At 32.1% G+C, this 17,888-nt stretch overlaps 3 protein-coding genes across 5 annotated transcripts; all 3 read left to right on the top strand.

Annotated features, from left to right (window-relative positions):
- The first annotated feature begins 2,288 nt into the window (after positions 1-2,288).
- LOC107464160 (transcription factor bHLH87-like) lies at positions 2,289-4,651 on the top strand. 2 transcript variants are annotated; one of them, XM_021131631.2, is made up of 4 exons: positions 2,289-2,360; positions 2,593-2,671; positions 2,784-3,401; positions 4,016-4,651. In XM_021131631.2, exons 3-4 carry the CDS (start codon positions 2,822-2,824, stop codon positions 4,534-4,536), a joined length of 1,101 nt encoding a protein of 366 aa, XP_020987290.1. In that variant the 5' UTR covers positions 2,289-2,360; positions 2,593-2,671; positions 2,784-2,821; the 3' UTR covers positions 4,537-4,651. The 2 variants fall into 2 exon arrangements, with proteins under 2 accessions (XP_020987290.1, XP_015938564.1); XM_016083078.3 differs by having other exon boundaries at positions 2,292-2,360; positions 2,617-2,671.
- A 1,455-nt stretch (positions 4,652-6,106) lies between these two features.
- Positions 6,107-7,682, top strand: LOC107464114 (uncharacterized). The gene is made up of 2 exons (XM_016083021.2): positions 6,107-6,135; positions 6,971-7,682. The coding sequence occupies exons 1-2, from the start codon at positions 6,107-6,109 to the stop codon at positions 7,680-7,682; spliced, it is 741 nt and encodes a 246-aa protein (XP_015938507.2).
- Positions 7,683-12,576: 4,894 nt separating this feature from the next.
- LOC107464206 (vacuolar protein sorting-associated protein 26A) lies at positions 12,577-17,691 on the top strand. Of its 2 annotated transcripts, XM_016083134.3 has the most exons (12): positions 12,578-12,863; positions 13,121-13,159; positions 13,312-13,386; positions 13,648-13,722; positions 13,865-13,937; positions 14,167-14,211; positions 14,348-14,459; positions 14,592-14,658; positions 15,011-15,055; positions 15,341-15,396; positions 15,808-15,983; positions 17,038-17,691. In XM_016083134.3, exons 2-12 carry the CDS (start codon positions 13,157-13,159, stop codon positions 17,214-17,216), a joined length of 906 nt encoding a protein of 301 aa, XP_015938620.1. In that variant the 5' UTR covers positions 12,578-12,863; positions 13,121-13,156; the 3' UTR covers positions 17,217-17,691. The 2 variants fall into 2 exon arrangements, with proteins under 2 accessions (XP_052110449.1, XP_015938620.1); XM_052254489.1 differs by lacking the exon at positions 13,648-13,722 and having other exon boundaries at positions 12,577-12,863.
- The last annotated feature ends 197 nt before the right edge of the window (positions 17,692-17,888 follow it).

Below are 17,888 nucleotides of genomic sequence, written 5' to 3'. Positions count from 1 at the left end.
TTATACTAGAGAAAATCACATACTTTTAAAATATATGTTTTAACACCACATGTAAAAATTAACTTAAGTGAAAGTATCAATTCAGATTTTAAAAGTTGTAATTTTTATATCTAAATTGGTTGTCATAATTATTTTAATTATGATAAAGTCAAACTTTAAAATTGATTTAGTTAAATTTTAAGATTAGTTTCTTTCCTTTTTCTTTAAATGTTTATCATGATGATAGTTTACTAGAGTGTTTTTAACAAAAGTAGAAACGATAAAAATATTGTGTCTAATAGACAAAGAAAGGACCATATTTATATGTGTCATTACTTTTAATCTAATTCGTCCATCAAACATTAGAATCAATTGATGAGATTAAATCATTAATAATTTATGAATAATTACAATTAGACCACAATAGATAAGTCGGTGGTGAAATTATTAGTTTACTTAAATAAGTGCTGGAGATTCGAATCTTGTTTATTGCATACAGCAATTCATCGGCCAACGACAACGACAGACCATTAAATAAAATTCCGATCCGCAATAGATTAATTCTTAACATGATGAATTGAATACTACAGTCAACCAAAAAATTATTGATTAATGAAAATACCATTGCCTAAGATTTTTAGATAAGTGTAATTGTGCGTAACATTAGAAATTCATTGAAAGAGCTACAAGTTTAGAATCGATAAAAATTAAGAAGTATCTATTTAAATAAAAATGCTAAAAATAAATATATTAATTAAATCTTATAATTTATCATCTAATAATAAAAAATATATCTATATATAAAAATAATTATAAAATCTTCGCAATAACATTTACTAAACTAAGGTTCAGAAGCTGAGCTGGCAATAATGTGAACGAGATGGAGCACAATTCCACATTTTCATAGGCAATTTGCTTTCTCTATCTAGCCATATTTTCCACTATATAAGGTTCAATAATGACCACTATTTATTTAAATAACTCTATGAAAACATATATACTATTTTATTTGTAAATCTTTATTTATTTCAGATTGTGTGTATTGCACTTTTTCCTCTAACAAACTTCAGATCTTGCATGCATGTATACACTTTTTTTATTCTATATGTTCATTAATTCTAACAATGATCTTAACAATAAAAGAAGATTTACACTAACTTCTAGTTGTTAATATGGAGAACTACATAAATGAATGAAATGAATTTTATTTTAATTTCCGAAGATGTATGTATATGCATGAGAAAAGAATATAAATTATTACACTTTTCTATGCTGTAATAATTAATTTCCTTGAATCTTTATAATGGTACATAACTACATATAACAAAATCAGGAATACCAAAAAAACAAAAAAAAAATCAAAATTTTATTTTATTTAATATTTATTAAACTGTCAGAACTAATTAAATAATGTTATAATAATTTAATAAATATTAAATAAGATAAATTTTGATTATTATTTTTTTAATCAAAAATAGAGAAATTCGAACTTACAATTTTTTAGGTGAGTATTGAAGATCTATGCAGTTTGAGCTATAACTCATTGGTGATTATTTTTGTTAATTTATTTTTGCTACCAAACAAATAATCAATCACTGTAAACTGCAGTAGAAAGTGAGAACATCACAGCCTATGATTAAAACCATGATTAACAGTAAAATCTTTTATATTATTCAAAAAAAAAAAATATTATTGTAGTTAACAGATGCTTTTGAGTTTACACTTCAGTCTTCACTCTTCACTCAACCACCCAAAAAGAGGTCAGAACATGCCCCAGCCACTTGAAAAGAATCCAAAAAGAAATAAAATATTTCATGCTTCACATCTTTCAATATAGCCTTATAGGTCCAGCTTATTCTATTCTGCCTCATAAAAATGCTTTATCTTATTTATTTATTTTCAAAAAACACTGCAGTGACTGCACTTCTCTAGAATTATCAAAGCTTATAATTGTAAAAGTTTAATTTTTAAACAAGTATATAAATAATTTTACATTTTATTTAATCAAACATTAATATTTGTACAATTTCTTAGAAATTCACTAATAATAAGGTCAAATATTTTATTTCCCTGTTATAGTAACATATGATTAGATATTTATATAAGTTATTTTGTCCTACCAAATAAAATATACAAATGATATTATTTTTTATCATAATATTATTTTTTCTAGTATATTATATTCCTAATTCTTTAGTCAAGTAGTGGGTATATTTATTATAGAGTTTTCCTGACGTAATTGCTCAAATTCCAATATTTGTTTTTATTATAAAAGTAATGTTCCATTTGTTCTTCCTACCTATTCCAAGGTTCTCCACAACAAAACACACACAAATTGTATCAGCATTCAGATTTTTGGTCTTCAATGGCAGCAGCTCAAGGTACAAACTTGTTGTCTCACTCTTCATTCTATTCTCTTGTCTCTTTGGCCAATGTATCTAGTCTATGTTTTATTATTATCAATCTCAGTACTACTAATTAATTACTTGATTATTTTATTTTCTTGTGACTATATAAGCTAGAATGCATATAGTATTAAAAATTTATTAGTAGTAGTTGTCTTTTTGTACTTGTTTTACTACTAATAACATTACAATCTTCAATCTTCAAAAGTTGAATTGAGTTCTGTTTAATCAGTTGCTGAAATTGAAGATTTGATCAAGTAGTAGCTGGATCTAGAACTGCAAAAAGGGTAAGGCCTAATTGTTTTTATTTTATACCTTAATATATATAATTGTGACATACCATTTTCTTATTCTTTTTTTTTCTGATATATATAATATAGTCTTGAATTAATGTGATAGGTGATTTAGTAGTGTTCATAATTTCATTCAACTCTATTATGGATGGTCTCAATTGGGATGATGCAACTTCACAAATTGCAAGAAATAACACACCAATCTTATGGAGCAAACAACAACAAAGCCAAGAAATAATTCTTACATACCCAAATTCAGAACATTTGATTAATTATCAGCAGCAAGATGCAGCAACAATAGTGAAATCTTCAGCCATAATGTCACTATCAGAAAATGGACCTTACAACATGGATAATTATTACCAGATAAGTGGTAAGTACATGACAGATTTCAACATGGCCCAACAGCAACATGATCATCATCATCATTGTTTGATTTCATCAGCTACAAATAGCAACACTAATGATGATGATAATGATGGGATTTCAAAGATCTTGTTATCTGATGATGATTGCAAAAACTACTTGTGGAACTTGAGTAGTTCCACTACTGATGCTGCTTCCTCTGCTGAATCTGAAAGCAACAACAATAATAATGATGCTTCTACTATGCTTCCATGCTCTCATCAAAACTCCTCAGATCATCAACAATACATCAACCAAGAAGGACAATTCAATCCTATTATTATCACTAATAAGGATCAATCACCAATTATCAAGATAGGTACTCCAAATAAAGTTTTATTCTCTCTGAATATCTAATATATATGTTAGTAGTTCTGTTATGCATTTGAAAACTTAAAATAATATTTTCTCTAATTATATCTTAATTCTCAATAAACATCTATAATCCTACATGAACACTAAAAATAAGTCATTGTATATATACATATATTTATATTTGATTTTCATGCAAAAATTTGATTATACTGTTATAACAAGTTTGATATTCTGATAGCTAATTATATTGTTAAAAAACATGAGAAATAACAGATAATCCAATACCCTCTTAATTAAATTATAGTTTACTTGTCATTTTAAATTTATTTTTCTTTTATTAATCTTACACATATTTAATAAATAAGAGAGTAACCAACTTGGGCTGATCTAATAATTAGTTTACTTAAGCAAGTGTCAGAAGTTCAAATCTCGCTTTGTGCATACAACAATTCATTGTCATAAGCAAACCTTTAAAAAGAATTTTGATCCGTCACAGATTAATCCTTGGTTTGCCGTACTGTAGCACTTATTAATACACTAGTATATAATAATAATGATAGTATTTACATATGGTAGCTTATTGGTGATACTGATAAACAAGTTTCATGATTATCTCAGAGAATCCACCAAGATCCAAGAAACCCAGATGGGAAAAGACTCCATTTTCATCAACAATAAGTTTCCAAATCCCAAATGAAGCATCAGCAACAATGTCATCAACTTCAACCACTGAAGAAGAAGCTGATCCAGAGGCCATAGCACAAATGAAGGAAATGATATACAGAGCAGCAGCATTCAGGCCGGTGAACTTGTTAGACTCAGATGAAGTGATTGAGAAGCCAAAGAGGAAGAATGTGAGAGTTTCAAGTGATCCACAAACTGTGGCTGCAAGGCAAAGAAGAGAGAAAATAAGCCAAAAAATCAGGGTTTTGCAGAAGATTGTTCCTGGTGGAACCAAAATGGACACTGCATCAATGCTTGATGAAGCTGCAAATTATCTTAAGTTTTTAAGGTCACAGGTTAAGGCACTTGAAAATTTAGGGAACAACACTACTAAAGTTGAAGCAATGGATTATAATAATTATAATAGTTTTGTATTCTCTTTCAACCCTTCCTTCCATTCTCAAATTCATTTTTGATATCAATAATCAAGTGTTTGTTTTTTTATCATTATTATTATTAGCTTGGTTTTGGTGGAAAATAATGTAACATGGGGTCAACTTATTATAAACCCTGCTGTGATATCTAATTTCATTTCATTACTAGCAATGACAATTATGGTTAACTTATTTTTGAGCTTCATAATCTATATATATATATATATATATATAGTGGCGAGATATGATGATGATATAAGTGTTGAATGATTAATTAGTTATTATAATTTTTACATCTTTCAATAGTAAAGTCTGTATAATATTTGTAACTGTAACCTTTTGGAATTGAGTTTTTTCTGTTCAATACTGGTTTGAAGACCAATATAGTATGATTGGTATATTTTTTAGTTGTGAAGTTATTAATGTATTTATATAATAAAATTCCCATTTATTTAAGTTAATAATATAATTACCACATACTATTATAAAAAATAAGAATATCAAACGTCAATTACAACAAAAACACATATTTAACATTCCTAGCTAACTAAACCTTAAACTCTAAATTCTAAACATTAAATTATAAATTTTATGTAATCTTTTTATGTTATATATTTACATAAATTTATAAAAAAATTGGCATTATCAGTTTTTATTATTTTATGATAGGTTTTATTATTCTGGTGAGCTTTAGTATTCATAAAGATTTTAGTTTAAATGATATAAATAATTAACTTTTATTTTTTTAATTAAAATCAAATTGTAAGTATAGACATATGATATATATCTTGTAAATAATTAAATATATATAAAATATAATTTTCATACACTGTTAGTATAAAATAATTTTACACATATAACTAATTACATAACATTATATTCATAAAAATAATTATCTTTTACGTGAATTACATGAATAATTACAAAAAAAATAGAGGTTATTAAATGACAGTATAAAACACTTTATCAAAATTACACTCATATAACTCCCAATTCCCTTCGTTTTTCCATTTGTGATCTTAATTTATGAGGATCATTATTAATTATTAATTATTAAATAATGTTGTTTGTTAAGTAACCAATGCAAGAGACATTCCCTTAGGATTAGTGAGAAAAATCAGTGGTCCTGTCTTCTTGTCCTTGATTCAACCCAAATCCCAAATTAAGCGTGCTCTGATCTTGAAACAAATGAAAATCACTCCCAAATTAAAACGCATGCATTGCTCGCCACGTGCATCTTTATGTCTATTCTCTTCATTTTTTTGGCCTTGAGTGTTTGTCTCTTAACAAGCAATGTTATATAGTTGTACTTTTGAAACTAATATAATCTAACTAATGATATTGTTAATGATGATGCTTATGTAACGACATGTATATGCAACAAAACTTTTTAATGTGGGTCTCGTGCAAGCTAGATTTTCTGCTATTGTCATACAATTTAGATTATTTTAATTTCGTTATTATTACTCCATTATATGCATCATTAAGCACGTCTTTAAAATGAATGCCATAATAACTCATAGTCACTAATACCTAGAATCACTTGTGCGTCTCTTGAGGAAATTATTGCTGATTGGTGAACACATGCACAACTTGTACACCATTGTTAAATATGTGGGCCTCACTCCTAGTTGGACCCAGGTAATTTACTTGTTTTGTTCTTCAAATTATAACATTAATCAATACCTAAAAAAAATAATTGTAACATTATTTGAAGGTTGGTCATATATACTTTCCTTGATGATTAGATCTTATATATATAGCATAGTGTGATAATAATAATAATGTAGGAGTATTGATAATATAATATTAATTATATAATAAAATTCAAAACAAATTTAACACCAATAATAATTACGTGATCTTTTCTAAAAACAAAATCTATTAAAATATTAGTGCGAGTACATTTGAGAGTAAAAAATTTAAAATCACTCCAAAAAGTTACCCAAAATATAAAATTAAAAGAGTTTTACATATTGGGCTTATATTGATTTGGGGCTTATGTTTACTATTTGGGCCTACGCTACTTTAGCCCATTTAGTTTTTGGAATTGTCTCCATCACTTCATAAGTGTGATAAATTTTCAAGACAAAAAAAATGTTCTTAACTAGGTAGTAGGTTGAGTTGGTTTAGGGTAGTTGATTCTACCCAATGCACTATGGATGAAGGCATTGAATTATCAAATCAAAACACTCCAACCAATGGAAGACCACCTGACTTAGATAATACAAAGGAAAATAGTCCAGCTCCCATGGAAATGGAGGAAGAGACAGAAGACCTGAATATAAGATTGCTGGAGGGGGTAGACTTCACTACTCCCCACATCAGTGCTCTTGAGGACGCTAAAATGGATGACAATTAGGGTGCCAGGTGTTGGGCTTCCTGTGCTTTTATTGAATGCCTGTTTTAAATATTTTGTTTTGTTTTTTACTTCCCTTCCAATCTTTTTAATGATTAGTTTAATTTGGAATGTCAGAGGAGCAGCAAGTAGTGCTTTTAGAAGAACGTTCAAAGAAATAATCAGACAACACAAGCCTGATATTTCTATCTTGTTAGAAACTAAATGCAGTGGAAAGAATGCAAAGAATGTTATTAGACAGATTGGGTTTAACAACTATATTTGGAAAGAAGCCCAGGGTTTTGCAGGAGGGATATGGATTTGTTGGAACAGAGCAGACCTGAATATTAGCATAGTGGAATTCCATGCACAATTTATTCACACTAAAATACAAGAAGATGGAAAGAAAGAATGGTTCTTTATTGCGGTTTATGCTAATCCACACTATCAAATGAGGAGATTGATCTGGCCAAAGCTTATGGATATAGCCAACACTATGAGAGGCGAATGGCTAATAGCAGGGGACTTCAATGAGATCAAGGACAGCTCAGAGAAAAAAGGTGGAGCGGCTATTGACCTTAATGCTTGTAACCGGTTTGCTAATTGGATCAATGAAAGTGGGCTAATTGATCTCGGTTTCATCGGCTCCCGGTTCACCTGGAGAGGACCCCAATGGGAGGGACAAGAGAGGGTCTTTAAGAGACTAGATAGAGGTCTGGCTAATAATCAGTGGAGAACGAGATTCCATGATGCTACTGTCGAGGTGCTTACGAGAAGAAGATCGGATCACCACCCGCTGCTGATTAAAACAGAGAGAGTTACACATATAGCCAACAACAAACCCTTTTAGGTTTGAGGCTATGTGGGCTCTTCACCCAGAATTTCAGAACTGTTTTAACGACAGTTGGAACAATCAGGCCTCGCTTTGCAGTGCCCTCAATAAGCTCAAAGAGGACCTCCAAGAATGGAACAAGAACAGTTTTGGCAACATTTTCAAAACAAAAAGGAGACTTCTTAATAGAATTGAAGGAATTCAAAGAAGCAATAGCTACGGAAGGAATCCCTACCTTGAAGATCTAGAGCAAAAACTTAATAGAGAGCTAGATGACATTCTGGACAAAGAGGAATCTTTTTGGTTGCAGAAATCTAGGGAGAATTGGATCGTGGATGGAGATAGAAACACCCGATACTACCATACTAAAATAATTGTCAAGAGGGGGAAGAATAGAATTATGAAGCTCAAAGGAACAGATGGGGAGTGGATCGAAGAAGAGGAGGAGCTAGGAGACCACATTATTAACCACTTCAAAAATATCTATCAAAATGAGGTAATGACTGTTCCTTTTGAATTAAAATACTATGCCCCACCTGATTTTACCAATGATGATTGCAGGAGATTCATAACACCTCCAAATGAAGAAGAAGTGAGGAAAGCCATTTTCAGCATTGGCTCCCTGAAAGCACCTAGAAGTGATGGATTCCCTGCTCTCATCTATAAGAGTAACTGGGACAGCATGAAAGGAAAAGTACAGGAATTCATAGATATGTGCTGGAAGAATCCAGAAACTATCAGACAAGCAAACTCCACCCTCATTGCTTTGGTGCCTAAGATCAACAATCCAGAGCTGATTAACCAGTTCAGGCCTATAGCACTATGCAATGTGTGCTATAAGGTCATAACAAAAGTGCTAGTGGAAAGGTTAAAACCACACTTGAATGACAGAATAGCGGCGCACCAGTCAAGTTTCATACCGGGAAGGAAAATTCAAGACAACATCATCATTGCAAAGGAGCTTATTCACACTATGAAGAGAATGAAGGGGAGAAAACAATTCATGGCGATCAAAATAGATTTCGAAAAAGCCTATGACAGGATGAGTTGGGATTTTCTCAAGACTAGATTGGAAGAATTCAGATTGCCGGATAAGATGGTCGAGATTATAATGCAATGCGTGAGCACGGTATCATTCAATGTTATTTGGAATGGGAATAAGATGGAAGAATTTATTCCAAGAAAAGGATTGAGACAAGGGGATCCCATTTCGCCCTACTTGTTCGTTATGTGCATGGACAAGCTCTCGCATCTCATAGAACAAAATGTGCTGGACGGGGAATGGAAGCCGATTGGGGTGGGTAGAGATGGACCAAAAATTTCCCATCTTATGTTTGCGGACGACCTTCTTCTTTTTGCGGAAGCAACACAAGACCAAATGGCAAGAATAAAAGGTGTCTTGGAAATTTTTTGCAATGCTTCGGGGTTGAAAATAAACGAACAGAAGACTGCTATTGTGTTCTCTAAGGGTACAGCTGGAAGCACAAGGGAGGATATTCTAAATTTGTCTAAATTTAAAGAACAGAAAGAGCTAGGAAAATACTTGGGAGCAAGCATCTCTGACAAAAGGGAAGGAAAGGAGAGGTATAAGGATATAGTGAGAAGGGTTCAAAGCAAACTTAAAGGCTGGAAGACTAAGTGTCTTTCTTTGGCAGGAAGGTTAACACTTGCACAATCAACTATTAGTCCGATTCTGAACTACCAGATGCAGCACGAAAGGGTACCTAAGGGAGTTTGTAGAGAGGTGAAAAGACTTCAAAGAAACTTCATATGGGGAGACGAACCAAATAAAAAAAGATTGCACCTGATTGGATGGAAGACTATGTGTCTCCCAAGGCACGAAGGAGGATTGGGGTTCAGGAAGCTATCATCCATGAATGATGCTTTCCTTATAAAAATTTTATGGCAAATGGATGAAAACCCAGAGCAGATGTGGGTGAAAGTCCTTAAACACAAATACTGTGATGGGAACCTAATTGATGATGACACGCAAAGTAGAAACACAGATTCAAGCTTCTGGAGAGAAGTTCTCAAGATGTGGCCAACTTTTCAATCAAACACTATTAAGTTTATTGGGAATGGAAGGGGTACTAGATTTTGGCATGATCACTGGCTTAAAGGGGTAGGAGCACTGCAAGAGAGTGCCAAAACACAGATTTCAGATAGCAATAGCCTTGTCTCAGAATGGGTGGAAGAGAATGGAGAATGGAACCGGATAAAACTCAATACCTATCTGCCAGAAGAGATTGTCCAGAAAATTACAGCAACATACCCTCCTCATTCTGAGGCAGATGAGGATAGAAAAGGGTGGAAGCATAATGAAGAGGGAGATTTCTCGATTGCATCGACCTACAAAGCTCTAAACAATTGGAGCAAACCCAATAAAACTATTTGGAGTCACCTATGGAGTTGGAAAGGCCCCCAAAGAGTCAAGGTTTTTATGTGGACTGTTATGCATAAGAGAACTCTTACAAATCAGAGAATAGCAAGACTGTTTGGTGGAAGTAGAGATTGTAAGGTTTGCCAAGGAGTGCAAGAAGATCTTCTACACCTATTCAGAGATTGTCCTAAAGCATCAACAATTTGGGTTAATTTTCTTAATCCTATGGAATTGCAGAAATTCTTCAGTCTTAATTGGGGAGATTGGGTGGAAGCTAACCTAACAAAACAACTGGGACAGAACCAAAATATAGATTGGAAGGATATATACATGGTTACATGCTCAAAAATCTGGTTTTGGAGAAATAAGGAAAATCATGAGGACAACTACAGAAGACCAATCCAGCCATACACAGAAATCATCAAAGAAATTCAGGAAATTAACAAAGCTTTTGAAAAAGCTTACCTGGTGGGAAAAGCGCGGGCGAGAAGACTGGGCCGGGTGGGGTGGAAACCCCCGCCGAAGGAATGGCTGAAGCTTAATGTCGATGGAGCATCGGGAGGGGATGCGGGCAAGGCGGGGCGCAGCGGCCTCCTGCGGGATGAGAACGGGAAGTGGGTTGCGGGCTTCACTCACACGATTGGAAACTGCTATGCCCTCATCGCCGAACTGTGGGGTGTTGTGCAAGGGCTGAACATGGCAAGGAAATTGGGGATGAAGAAGATAATGGTAGAATGTGACTCAGAGGGAGGGGTGAAGTTATTGAATGAGGAAAGAAAGTTAGAAAGGCACCCTAATTCTCTTATTAGAAGGATTAGTGAGCTGAAAAAATTTGATTGGAGAATTTTTTTTGTACATAACTACAGGGAAGGCAACAAGTGTGCAGATTGCCTGGCTAAGAAGAGTATTGATCTTGATTTTGGGTTTTTGTTCTGGGACTATCCATTTCCAGAGTTAGTTAGCATTCTCCAGGAGGATGAGAGAGGGGCTACCTTACCCCGTTTTATCTGTATTTAGTTTCTGGTTTTTTTCCTTTTGGGCGTTTTAGCCCCGTTTAAATACAAAAAAAAAGGTTGAGTTGGTTTAGTAATTAGCTCGCTAGTCCTTTTTAAGCAAGTGTCGATAATTTAAATCTCATATTAGAGGTGAGTATGGTTTAAGTTGGTTCAAGTTTAAGGTGAAATTAGAATTGAACCAATTGAATTGTAATTGGTTTAGTTTGATTCAGATTTATGTTTTTTTGTGTATGTATCCAAATCAAACAAAATCGATTAAGAACATATTGGTTCGGTTCGGATAATTGGATACCAAACAAAAATTCATAAAAAAAGAAATTTTTATATTAAAAATTCTGTAAGTATAATAAACATGTAAAATCAATAAAAATAATCCAAATATATTAAATATCAAATATATTAACAACTAACCACATTAAAATCCAAATATATTAAATACTAAAAACATTAAAATCCAAACATATTAAACACTAAACACATTAAAATTTAAACATATTAAACACTAAACACATTAAAATCTAAACATATTAAACACCAAGCACATTAAAAGCTAAATACAAAAATGTAATAGAGAGAAACTCAAAATTATTAAAAACATATATATTTAAAAATTTTTTATTTAATTAATATATGATTTGGACTACGGGTTGGTTTGGGTTTCATACCCCTAAAATCGTTATTCAGATCAATTACTAGACAGAATCATTGGTTTGGTTCGAATCGGATCAGATTATTTGCTTATTTTAGAACTAATTTAAATAGTTCGGTTTAGGTTCAAACGGGTAATCGGATACCTGTTACCTGTACTCACCAATCACCTCTATCTCACATTGTGCATGCAACAACTCTTTAGTCAGCAGCAAATTCTAAAATAGAATTTCGATATGTGATAGATTAGTCTTTAATGGATTAATCATTGTTCTATCGAACTCGAAGATAGCATGGGTAACAAAAAGTAAAAAACCTTGTTGAAAAAAAAAAAAAGATAAGTGCCGTTAACTGCTAAGAGCTAACCTTTTTTGTTGACCAAAACTAAACCTTCCTCTATATCACGCTAACCTTCATCATTATCAATTTTGTTAAAATAAAATAACCAAAATATTTTATCAGTTAGCAATATGTTTAAAATGAAGCAAAAAAGTTAGCAATATGTTTAAAAATGAAAATCTTTTATCACATTATTATTGACATCTAATTATTATTAATACAGATTTTGTACTCTCAAATTTAAATTTTGACAGACAGAAATATTATATTTTTAATTTTTACCTCTGTAACTATATGAAATTAGTGCAAACAAGGTTTATAGTTTATACTGATATTGATATTGATAGTATATAAAGATTAAACCCTTAAATTGAGCATTTAAGGAAAAAAAATTACTCCTATTTTTTTTCCTGAAATTGTGTGGATAATTTCATATTGGTTCTTTTTACTAGTTAGAAGAGCATGAAACTAAGGGTAAGAAAAAAAAAATGGACAGTTAAATTAAATACTTAAATAAATGAACCAAAAGAGAAAAACGACGATGCGTTTAAACCTTGGAAACACAGTACAGAAGAAAACGCAAACGAAGTGTGACTTCTTCTTCCTGCATCGTGTTAGGGCTCACTGCGTTGCAGATTCCTTTTCAAATTCTTCCTATTCACCAATTAACCATCATCGCTCGATGCCTATCACCACCTTTGAATAATGCTCTTTTCTTCGATCGCTTTTTCATTGCATCGAACAGTTCAGATCTCTCCATCATTTCCGATCCTTAACCCGCCAAATCGAAACTCATAGACGTGATCTCGATATACGGTACGGTGTTTTCATTGATCCCTTCCATTATCACTCGAATTTCGATTGGATTTAGGTTTTAGGGTTGATAACATGAGCTATGGTTGTATATAGTTTTTGGATTTTTGAGCATGATTTGGGATACAGACTTGGTCATTGAGTGATTTTAATTTGTCATGTTGAGGTGAAAAATTTGATTAGGAAAATTTCTTGTTTGTGTCTGCATGCCATTGATCTTGTAATGGTGAAAATTTCTAATGCAAGATTGTGTTCCACAGGTGCTGAGGTAGTGAAAAGATTGAACTGTGAACAGAATGGTGAGTGTTATTTACTTTGTTACTGTTCATTTTTTGGTTGAAAGATTGTGTCTCTTTTGTTATTCATTCTATTTTAACCTTGATTCGTTTAATTTTGGTGTTGGTTGTGGCCTCTCTCATTGATTACCATTTTGGGGAATTAAAACAAACAGAATTACCTTCTTGGAGCTTTCAAGCCAGCTTGTAATGTTTTGATCACATTTAACGATGGGAAAAACCGGAAGCAGGTGAGCCACTTTCTTAACTAATATGATGATATGAACCATAGTAGTGATTTACGTCAAGTTAATTGATATCTGTGATGTCGTTACAAAAGGGCTGAGCTTGATGCCTGGTATAAGTTCAGGGGGAGCAATTGTAATTTGGTTTGAAGCTATGCTGAAGTGCTTCACAAATACTTCACTATTAATGCTTAATGACCTTTCAATAAAGCAGCTTCCCAGAGGCTCATATTAGTGACTTCTTGTGTTTATAATTGTGGTTTTTAGGTTCCATTTAAAAAAGAGAATGGACAAACAGTTACAGTCCCACTTTTCCAAAGTCAAGAAAACATTGTTGGGAAGGTATTATGTTTGTTAATATCTGTAGTACTATAAAATGTTGAGTTTATGTTAATCCCATGATGTTATTGTTGAATATCTGTTGATATCTTGTCCTGTTAACCCCTGCAGTATGGAATGTTTAACTATTTGTTGCCATGTTTAGGTTACAATAGAACCAATGCAAGGGAAGAAGATTGATCACAATGGTGTAAAAGTTGAACTCCTTGGACAAATAGGTTCCTACCTGACTAATTATTATAATTGTTTGATGTGTCATTTTGAGTGTGTAAAGTCTAAATGGTGGATACTTGAAAATCTTTTGTTTTTGTCTAATATCACTATTTAATGTCATACTTCATATAATATTGCTGCAATTACTTAGAATGATTTACCTTGTCAATCCTTCAAAGAAATGTGACTTTATTACTAATTCAAAGTTCCTTTTGGTTTTGTTTCACTATGCAGAGATGTATTTCGACAGAGGAAACTTTTATGACTTTACTTCCCTTGGTAATTGATTATCTGTCTCTTTTATTCTATAGTGACATATTCTAAATCATTGGAGTTAGCTATTGTTTTAATGCTCAAGTTAGTTACTTTTGTACTGTTGATAAATGATAGCTTTTCATTTTGTTATCCTTTGCAGTAAGAGAACTGGATGTTCCTGGAGAAATCTATGAAAGGAAAACATATCCTTTTGAGTTTTCTACTGTTGAAATGCCATATGAAACATACAATGGAGTCAATGTGAGGCTCAGGTATGATTTTTCTAAGTTATATGCATTTGGTTTTTGTTGCTCATCGATAAGGAATGCTTGCTTTGCAAATAATAGGTTGTAGGATCTTTAATATGATATTATGTAATGTTTTAATGCATTTTTAATTTCCAGGTATGTCTTGAAAGTGACCATTAATCGTGGTTATGCAGGAAGCATAATAGAGTACCAGGATTTTGTGGTATGTTCTCTATTAGTAAAGTAGATTTGATTTGTTTACTGATATATTGACAATTTGACATCATTGTTATTTTGTTGTATCGTTCTATGTGTTGGATGTAGATGTAAAGTATACTTCTACATTTGCTTAAACAGTCCCCACATATGTTTAAAAAAAAAAAAAAGTGTATATATGATCATATCACAACTATAGTATTTTCCGGTTGATATTTTGATATGCCTATACTTGTATATGAATACACTTGCTCCACATCCAAAAGAGTGTGTTGTCTGTATATGTTGAATAAGTCAATGTATTTTTTTACCATCCTATTCCAACAATTTTTGTACTTATTTTTACTTTCATTGTTCAGGTTCGCAACTACAGTCCGCCTCCAACAATTAATAATAGCATCAAGGTGAGTTCAATAACACAACAATTGAATTTCAATGGTTACTAGCACGAAGTTTGGCATCATGTAATTGTGATAGTGGTTCATGCTCTTGTTGACCATCAATTAAAACTATAATGAACCCGTACGATAGTAAAATGCAGTTGTGTTGTAACCCATTTCCTTTCATTTACTCATTGATATAGTCCGTATAGGCCTATAGGCACATGCAGCTATTGCCTTATGATTATCTAACATCTTCCTTATCGGACATTAATTCGTTATATTAGCATAATGTTATGGCTCATACAGATGGAAGTTGGCATTGAAGATTGTCTACACATTGAATTTGAATACAACAAGAGCAAGTAAGTTGAACACGTTGATAGACCATATGACTGGAGTTGCATATATTTTCTCTTTTATATATCATGTTATTTCCTTTAATTATGTACCAAGTCAACTCCCATTAAGTTTCTGTGTGCAGCTTGGAATATGAAAGTTATTTATTGTTATACCTTGTTAGCTGTAACAACTTATATGTTTCCTGTTAATTATGACAAATGATCCGAAATGATTTTTAATACCTTTATTTATTAAATGTGTGTAATAATAATTGGTCAAGATGGAAAAAATACTTTACACTCTTAAGTGTTTCAAGTGCTAGAAATAGCAACATATATATATTGAGAATGATTTTCTCTCATCTACCAAATTTTTAGTTGACAGTTGAAAGAGTAGAAAAATAGCAGAGTCTAATTGAAATTTCAACTTTTCAGGTATCATCTAAAAGATGTCATCATTGGTAAGATTTACTTTCTACTTGTCAGAATCAAGATAAAAAACATGGATCTTGAGATTAGGCGTAGAGAATCAACAGGATCTGGAACCAATACCCATGTTGAGACAGAAACATTGGCTAAATTTGAGTTGATGGATGGTGCGCCTGTCAGAGGTAGGTTCTTCATTTTGGAGAAAAACCCCTTTTCCCCATATTTCCAAAATAATATTTTATTCGAGTAAAGTATTGGTTTTGTTCTCAACGTTTGGGATAAGTTCTAAAGTTGTCCATAACGTTTAAATCGTCATATTTAAGTCTTTAACGTTTCAAAATTGTCTCAATGTTGTCCTGTCATTAGTGATTTGTTAACAGAGTTGACAGTAGGATAACATTGGGACGATTTTGAAACGTTAGGATTTAAATAGGACGAAAACGTTGGGGATAAAATCGATACATCACTCTTAATTAGAAGTATTACTGAATCAAGTAAAATGAAAGTGAATTTTAACGGAATGAATTACATTACGAATTCAAGATTTTTACTCATCATGGAATAATGCTTGTAGAATAAGTTAGCAACATCTCATGTTGCAATAAAATCTTGATAAGTTAGCAAATAAAAAGGAATAAGTTAGCAACATCTCATGTTACACATTCCTTTGCAATTTGCCCGCAGTGCAAATTCAACTACATAAAACCAGCGCATGTTTATAGAGCTAACATAAATATTACAAGAAGGATGATTGTTTAGGCCTTGGTAGCCAACTAAGACTTTTAAAAATCTATTATGACATGGGACAATAATTATTGTTAGGCCAGAAAATAGTGTTCTTAATGTTAATGGTTTCATACTTTGATGTCCAGCAAAAATTGAAGAGTACATTGAATTAGATATAAGAACACAACCAAGATTATATAATGTTTACTGCTCAAATCTCAAGCAATTAGCAAAACCAATTTCTGAAGTAAAAAATGTTTATTCAAATAGCTGATTTCATCTTCATAGAATACATTTCACCTCTTAGTATAATTAATTAGTTGTTCTCACAATAGCATATGCACATTACATCTATTGTTCAAGGATAATTCATGCATCAATCTGAATATAAATTACAATTTCACAATGAAAACTACTGAAGAGTAACACTAAAGTTATAATGGACATCTCAGCGGAAGGTACTTCATATATGCCGTAAATGCGTTGATTGATGTGTGGTTAATTTCACAGGTGAATCCATCCCAATCAGATTGTTCCTCAGTCCTTATGAGCTCACACCAACACATAGGAACATCAATAACAAATTCAGTGTCAAGTACTTCTTAAATCTTGTGTTGGTTGATGAAGAGGATAGACGATACTTTAAGCAGCAGGAAATCACCATGTATAGGCTGCAAGAATCTTCATAATCAATTATCAATACAGGGAATGAGGATTAGGTCTGTATTAGGAATAAACAAGCTTGCGGTGAACATTGAAGGAACTTGGAAATATGGGAATCAGTCATGTGAATCATTTATCTTTCTAAGTTGTAAAATGAGGATTGGGATTCTAGCAAAAGGATCAATGCTTGAAAATTCAAAGCTTGCAATTGTGTACATTGGCTGATCTCTCTTTCTTGTCTTACACAGTTTTTAGATCTTTTAGACATACCCTTTGAAGGAAGCATCTGTTCTCGGTTGTGGTTGGTGATATCTATGGAGAGTGTGGTGACTGAAGTTATTATTACTGAATATTTAGTGTGGTATCTTTGGTTTTTCTTTTATAGGATTGCTCTATTGGCTGAACATAGGCATGTCTTACCCTTCTTCCATTGTCATTTTTAAAAATTAATTTGGGGTGATAAATGATTATTCGGAATATGATGTGGATTCTGTTCAGTTATGCATTGACATATTCGTTTCTATGATGTTGGATATGATTTATCTGTAAGTAACACTGCATTTGATACACCATTTTGGTTATTGGCTATTGAATCAGTATTTTATTTATTTATTTATTTGTTTTTCAAGTTTGAACTCTATTTACCAAGAACGGATTTAGAAAGGGAAAAAAAATCAAAAGTACAATTCTGATAAAAA

Source organism: Arachis duranensis, chromosome 9 (assembly GCF_000817695.3).
Source record: "Arachis duranensis cultivar V14167 chromosome 9, aradu.V14167.gnm2.J7QH, whole genome shotgun sequence".
Classification (NCBI taxonomy): domain Eukaryota; kingdom Viridiplantae; phylum Streptophyta; class Magnoliopsida; order Fabales; family Fabaceae; genus Arachis; species Arachis duranensis.
Note: the sequence above shows the minus strand (reverse complement) of the source record. Positions and strands in the feature narration are given on the sequence as shown.